Source organism: Haliaeetus leucocephalus, unplaced genomic scaffold (genome assembly GCF_000737465.1).
Source record: "Haliaeetus leucocephalus isolate CR32 unplaced genomic scaffold, Haliaeetus_leucocephalus-4.0 Scaffold151, whole genome shotgun sequence".
In the NCBI taxonomy this organism is placed as follows: domain Eukaryota; kingdom Metazoa; phylum Chordata; class Aves; order Accipitriformes; family Accipitridae; genus Haliaeetus; species Haliaeetus leucocephalus.
The window spans coordinates 16,345-24,283 of record NW_010972587.1 but is presented as its reverse complement, the minus strand read 5'-3'; the positions used below and the strand labels follow the sequence as shown (position 1 = coordinate 24,283).

The 7,939-nt window shown below is 37.2% G+C and overlaps 1 protein-coding gene across 2 annotated transcripts in view; it reads right to left on the bottom strand.

The window, feature by feature from the left end:
- TMEM5 (transmembrane protein 5) overlaps window positions 1–7,939 on the bottom strand; it is a 14,742-nt gene that overhangs the window by 5,118 nt on the left and 1,685 nt on the right. Inside the window, exon 3 of one of the 2 annotated variants that reach the window (XM_010561704.1) lies at window positions 2,297–2,611. The exons of the other annotated variant lie outside the window; for it this stretch is intronic. Within the exon in view, the coding sequence (XP_010560006.1) occupies window positions 2,297–2,611 (315 nt within the window). The remainder of the gene's footprint in view (window positions 1–2,296; window positions 2,612–7,939) is intronic. 2 annotated transcript variants of the gene reach the window in all.

Here is a 7,939-nt window from a genome sequence, read left to right as displayed (position 1 = left end):
GTGAAGGGCCTGGAGCACAAGTCTTATGAGGAGCAGCTGAGGGAACTGGGGCTGTTTAGTCTGGAACAGAGGAGCCTGAGGGGAGACCTTATTGCTCTCTACAACTGCCTGAAGGGGGGTTGTACTGAGGTGGGTGCTGGTCTCTTCTGTCAAGTAACTAGTGATAGGACAAGAGGAAATATCCTCAAGTTGCGCCAGGGGAGGTTTAGATTGGATATTAGGAAAAATGTCTTCACTGAAAGGGTTACCAAGCACTGGAACAGGCTGCCCAGGGAAGTGGTTGAGTCACCATCCCTGGAGATATTAAAAAAGCGAGTGGACAGGGTACTTCAGGACATGGTTTAGTGGGCATGGTTAATGGTTGGACTCGATGATCTTGAAGGTCTTTTCCAACCTAAATGATTCTATGATTCTATGTTACAAAATGTCCTTGAGAAACATGCTTTTTCAAAAGGAGCTGTTCTTGATGCAACCGCTAGTTTTGACTGACATGGCCAGGTGAATGGGAACTATGGAATTTAAGTTCAGCTACCTTAATCTCTGGGCATGCTTATCAACTGAGAATACCACTGGTAACCTCTCAAAGGAAAACCACACTTTGATCTGAGTGGACTTCATTAACCTAATCTTTTGGCTACTAAATAGCTTGTCGCACAAGCTATTTAACTTGTCTTTTTGGACTCAACAAAACCAATGCAAGGTCCTGGGATCCAATGTAAACTCTATGCCGTCCTTTTAGACATGTTTTCACCACATCGGGCATTTTTCTTTTTTTGACTGATTCCTCAAATCTTACATCACTAATTTTGGTCAGCATGACAGCCAGTGAAACACTGCTTCAGCTGAAGGGCTAGCATTAACTTTTTCATTACATAAAGTCAGTATTTTTTTCTGGAACAGATGAATGTTAAAAAAGTTTCTGCTCCTTTGCATTCTCAAACTAAGACACATATTCCTTCTAATGTTATTATTTCTGATGGATCACTGTTCTACTTCCCTGTTGTTCCTTTTTTTGTAAGAAAAGCTATACCCCTATCCCAATTCTTTACTGGTTTCAAAGGTAGTCTCTATTTCACAGTGATTTCTTCATTGCCATTAATGGTTCTGAAGATATATTCAATTTCTTCACCTTCCCAAATTTTGATGGAACAGTCCTTTCCTCATTATTCTCCTGCATGATGAATGTTAATTCACTTACTTTCAGAAAACCATTTTTTCTTCATGCCAAATATTTTTGCAGGATTCTACATCTTTGTTCTCCCTCTTCATCTGAAAAATCTGGTGCATTTGCATACCTTTAACCACAATTTTTAAAACCACTGGCATGCAAGGGCTGCAAAGCCCCATTCTGATAACTGATCTATCTTTCCCCACCCAGCTTTGTACCCCAGTTTATTGTTGTAACTGTTGTTGCTTTCTGTTATTTGTCGCCTTAGTCTTTGCATCTCAAAACTCAACTTCTTTTTGCTTAGGAACCTCCAATGCCATCGATTCTCTGACATCATCAAGAATCCAAATTTAGTGCATTTCAGTGACACTGTGAGCAAGTTCAAGCTATGTATAAAAACTCCATACAGTTTGCCAACTGGCTCAATACAGGCTATTGAATTAAAATTCAACACAAGATATGAAAATACTCCTGTATTCTTTTCATCTTATATTACCATGATAAGTAGCTAAAACACTATTGACTCTGTTAACAAGGAGTAAAAATGCATCTAACTGAACCAAACCTTTATCTACTCCACATAAACAGTTTCAGCAGTAAGTATAACAAAAATGTTTTTGTGAGTAAGCAGTTAAGCCAGCTTACATTACTGTGATACTGGAGTATATTAATTCCAAATGGGAGGCACACAATTTCCTTTTGAGAGCCGTAACAGTGGTTAAAAAAGTACCACCAGTACCATCCCTTTCCTTTCCTAAACAAGCAGTAGTTGGAACTTAATTATATAATTATCTTTTAAATCCCCGTGTTATTCATACATATTACATCAGCATTTATGATAAATCTCAAGAGCAAATCTACTGAAGAAAAAATAAACAAAACAGAAAACCCCACCAGACACAGGTAAAGCTACCTTAATCCTAGCATTCTTTTCCTGTTATAATTTTTATTCCTAAATGCAATTTCCAAAAATTCCAACGCTTGATTTAGAAAATCATTAATAGGATCATGTTCTACAATTTACTTACTATAATCGTTTTGGGTATCAGCAGTAACATTCAGACATATTTTCTATACCTCATGCATAACAATTAAGTTTCAATTGTAATTTATGTCTATAGCACTTACGTAGCAACTCCTAAAGGCCACTGGAAAATATCTTCTTCATTTACCAATGCATAGTCATATGTAACAAAGAGTAGATTTACAAATCCTCCATTTCTTTTCAGGTATGGTTGAATCCATTCATTGTTGCACTGCTCATTTCCAAGCAGCACAACTGCTATGTGCTGTATTTTGTGAGTCTGAATTAATGTTTGTGCGTAATGCAACCATTGAGTGGCATAAGTGATCTTCGCTTTTTCTCTTCCATTCAGAACTAGCACAACATTTTCAGCCTCAACTGAGAAGTAGCCAGGAACTACAGATGGACCAGTGATGAAACTGTGAAAACCAAAATACAAACAGTAAGCACCCTTAAGACAAATCATTGACCTTAATCCTCTAAACATCCCTCCCACACAGTCTGTACTCCAGAGATTTTTCTTTTTTAATTCATTAAAGTAAACGCAATATACTGCAAAGTAACTGTGCAACTATAACCATTTCTGTCGTTAGTATCTACAGCTTAACACAGGAAACAAGCTGCCTTCATCTTTACTCAAGAAAAAGGAGATTTAGGCTTAAATGAAAATAAAGTATTTTGTCAGTAAATCAGAACTATTATCATATTCAAACATGAAAATGTGGGTAAATCAATCAACTTTGAAAAAAGGAAATACTTTGATGTTCACTAAAGGCAAAACTTTTTGTTATTTCCAGTAATAACCAATGAATACTGTATTAGAACAAGAGAGAGGCCCTCCCAAAAACCTGTAAGAGTATACTAAGACAGGTATCATTATGAGGGACAGTTAGCTGGTCTGGCGTACTACTTTCCTCTGTAATTTTGGTTCAGTTAAGGTTAGACCAAAAAACCACTGTGCCATCTGATACTGAGTAGAATCTATAACACAAGAGGTACCTGTCTAAATGTAAACTTATGTTGCTTGTGTGACCCAGATCAAACTTAAGGCTCCGATATAAGCTAGTAAGCACAAAGATTTCAGGTAGAAAATTGCATTTCTAGATCTTGCACAATGTATTTAACAGAGGAATTTCAATCATGTAGAAAAATCATTAAATCACTGATCATCTACAAGTATCTGAGAACAGCCACTTATGAACCGCAATGAAGCAAACCAGTTTGCCAGCTCCTGCTCTTCAGTTAACTGCTGTGTTAACAGCCTATTGACTGAACTCAAAGGATTAGCCATTACACAGCTTGGGAAAAAGTGGAGGGGAAAAAAAACTAGCAATGTTTTTTTTTTTCCCCAAGAGTCAATGAAGTATTACGTTTTCTTGGTCTACTGCATTACTACAGTTTTTCAGCTACAACCAAAACTTAATTTAGAATGACCATGAGTTTTAACTCATGAAGTGCTGAGATTGACAGCTAGTTTCAGTTCAAGTGTGCTTAGTGAGGAAAAGAAAATTCACAGCAAAAGCTGTAAAAAACTACTCCAGTGAGGTTATCTGAAGCATACTGTCCTTAGGCAAGCATATTCTAAACCTGAGTTAAGCTGACATACTGCTGCCATGGGAGTGGCATATTTTGGAGCCAAAATTCATGAGACTCATGACTGGAATCAAGATTTCTAATAGATTAAATATAAGTCAGGTCAAGGCTTAAATCCAAAGTTAGTTTAACAAACAATGAGAAAATATTCACTGGGAATCATAAGAAAACACCTTGAGCATCAGAATGCCTAAAATAGTGAATAGGATACGTAGTTGATCCAGTGATCACCTTGTAAAAAAAGACCTGGGGGAAAAGGGTTTTATCCATGGACAGAGTGTCCTGAGGCTACCAACTTTACAGTAATAACAGGATGTACAAGTGGGGAAGCAATGACCTGTGTGGAGGAAAATAATAAGTTTAACAGCATAAAATTACAGTGGGGAAAAAAGAAACGCTATGGAAATCCCATACTTAAATAATAAAAACATAAGGCTAAGGTTGTACTATTAACTCCAGTCAGAACACAATCGGGACTGGGAAACATAAGGGAGATTACAGAAGCTGCAAAATAAAGGCAGTAGTACTAAGAGATTTTCACTACTGATATAGAGAACGAACTGCTAATTGCTTAATGATTGTCTCTCTGTAACTTTACATACCAAAGACTAGTGCTCGTCAAGGATTAAGCCTGTCAGAGACTGGTACTTGGGAGTGATGAGCAAGAAGGAACCATGAACAATCACAAAACTTAATTAAATGTTTGATAAATTTACGATCTTGTCGAGAAGGCTCAAGTAGAGGCCTTGCTTGAATAGATAGGGCCAGAAAAGATAAGAACTCCTGCCTTTGTTCTCGTCCTTGTAGATAATTTAGCTTAAACTAACCATATGGTTTTTACACCACTACTGAGAACTTAGATAATAAGAACACTAACGAGCAGTGATGTATTAAAACATGTAAAAGACCATACTGCGCAGAATCACCTGAGAAGGGTCAAATAGCGGACAAGTGAGGAAGACTATGGAAGACCACCGGAGGACTCCTGAAGACCACCAGAGACCTTCAATGCGCCTGCGTAAAGGACATTTGCATATGCTAATAGTTTCCGGGAAAACTAATGAATATGTATAACATTTCTCGGAAATCTAGTGAATATGTATATAGAACATGAATTTAACCTGCACAATTAGACCTGACGGTGTGCACGATAGGTGGAGCGATCCCCCGTGCATCCAGCGCTGCCAATAAAGAATACCTACTTAATAGTTAATCAAACTATTGAGTCAATTTCTTTGAATCAAAAGAAGGATGTGAATTGCTTTGGGCCAAGGCAAGTGCTAAGACGATGAGTCACTAAAATCCACAGCTATGTAGTTCCTTCTCCACTTGCGTTTTTAAATAAATGTCCCTGCATTTCATGCAGAAGTTGATACTTACAGTATTCTTTAGGCAACTTCTTTGGTGTATTCTCCATCACAAATATACGAAATGGGCTTACTCATGCAACTGTGTTCAAGTGATATTTTGGCATTTTTGTGTCTTTAGATTTGGTATTGTTTAAAAACATTCATGAGAGCTCTACATTTTAACAATCATTAGACTTACCACAAAAAACTGCACAGCAGCACATATTGTCCAAATATGTCACCTCAGCTAGTTCCCTCTAGCCTCATCTAGTAATCAAATGGAGATAATTTACCTCAGCCTGGCAATAAAGAAGTCAACAAGTCTAGAAAATCTTATAACCAGCGAGCAGCCAAAATCATGTACTAATTCTTCCTCACAAAAAAAATACAAAATAACATTTCCAATTTGAGTGAAAAGTAGAACTTCAGCTATTTCATTTCAGAATCCTAATCATTAAAATAAGTTATATTTGCATATTTTCTGTATTTTGCACAACAGGTTCCTCCTAGCCTGCCAAATTTTAACCTCTGTTACATTGCTACCAAACTTAAACTTTATATTTTTATAAGATCTAGCATGTAAGTTCAAGTTTAAAATAAAGACTCTATTATCCCTGGTTCCTCTAAACATAACGAGAAGATATTTAAATACTAGCATAGAATTCTCTGAGAGATGTATAGCCTAAGGAACCATGTGAGGTTATTATTCATGTGAAACAGGCACACGAGAGAGAAAATAATCATAATCAGTCAAGTGACAGACTCATTAAGTGCCGAAAATTATTTTCATATTATAAACATGAAAAGCAAGGGCTTGAAAAAAATCCTTTTGTCCATACCAAGAAGACAATCTGTCTGGTAGAGTGTCATTGATTCTACAGCTTCTGACATTTTAATTCTGGAAACAAAGAATTCTCTTCCCACCAAGATAACGCTGCAGGCACTGGTCCCCATTCAAAGAAAGTATTGTATCCTTTCTCCAAATTTGTGAATGGAAAGCTCTATTGCTCTGTCAAGGACACTACCAAGATGCAGCAGCATCATTCATAGTTGATTCCCTAATCTTGTAGGATCAGGTTATATTCGCAGACAAGGAATACAGCTATTTTTTTAAAGAGTATGTCATTTAATCTATTTTCTTAGATGTAAGACAGACTCTTTAATAATTGCTATGTTTAAATCAAGTCTACACATCTTTCCAGAAAACATTTTTTAATCACTTATGAATGTGATGTAGGTGTTACTGAAAAGATTCTATGGCCTGTACCATGTGCACAGCCAGATATATTGATAAACAATTCAAAGTGATAAAAAACTTTAGTGAGCACTTAAAAAACCCCTTTCAATTCACAATCACATATTTACTTCAAACATTATCTGCAAATTTCAACTAGAACCCCATCTTATTGTGTGAGGAAAAACACCTTTCTGAAGCAACACATTTTTCGGAAGTTAAATTCACTTAAGCGTGTGTCACTTATGCTCTAAAAGAAAACTTTAACAGATGGGTACTGGTTCAAGTGACTAAATGTTGTAGGAGAGCTACTACTGCAGACTGGCAAACTGGCCAAATAGATGAAAAATCCTTCAGCTTTCACTGTATCTTTACAGAAAGCCTATAAAACTGTATTAAATAGGACCTTGGAGAAAAGTTCTATATCATTCATTAAATAAGTAATATAAAATAATATAAAACATTTGACAGTAGTCTTAAAACATGCGTGATCACAGATCAAAATCCATTTTTAAAGCAAACAATGCTTCAAGTGTAGTCTTCCTTTACATATAAAATTTTGCTTAGCAAATCAATTAGTTAACCAGATGCTAGGTCTCACAGATTGTTTTTGTTATAAATAGAAACAAATTATGGTTTTGATACAAGCCTATTTATGAATGAATGAGTGAAGTCCCTTTTCCCCGAGTACAACAGAAACCAATTAGCAGGAGACAGCTTCTTGCCTCAACTCCATGCTTCCTTCAGTCAATTACAAGCCCCAAATCCTAGTTCTTAGACTTTTCTCAGGGTTGTATTTCCCCCGCTCCTGAGGTCTCTTGGCTGCCCTCCCTCTCAGCATTGGTAAGCCTTTCCACATTTCTTTCAAATAAACACATCTTCATAAAACAGCAGATGAAATTGTTCCCTAGTTTTCTATTTTTTAATAGTGACATGTTTGGGCTAGAATTTGCTGGGTTTATCAAGTATGTGTTTTCATAAATAGAAGTAACCATTCTTTCTGTTAATTTTGAATAAGAAGTTGTTTCCGTATTCCATAGTTATTGTCCTAGTTTCAGCTGGGATAGAGTTAACTGTCTTCCTAGTAGCTGGTATAGTGCTACCTTTTGAGTTCAGTACGTGAAGAATGTTGATAACACTGATGTTTTCAGTTGTTGCTAAGTAGTGTTTAGACTAAGTCAAGGATTTTTCAGCTTCTCATGCCCAGCCAGTGGGGAGGTTGGCACAGGACACAGCCAGGGCAGCTGACCCAAGCTGTCCAACAGGGTATTCCATACCGTGTGACGTCCCATCTCCTATAGGAACTGGGGAGTGGGGGCGCGAAATCGCCGCTCGGGGACTAACTGGGTGTCGATCAGCAGGTGGTGCGCAATTGCACTGTGCATCATTTGTACATGCCAATCCTTTTATTATTACTGTTGTCATTTTATTAGTGTTATCATTATTAGTTTCTCCTTTTCTGTTCTATTAAACCTTTCTTATCTCAACCCATGAGTTTTACTTCTTTTCCCGATTTTCTCCCCCATCCCACTGGGTGGGGGGGGGGGGGGGGGGGGGAGGGGGGGGGGGGG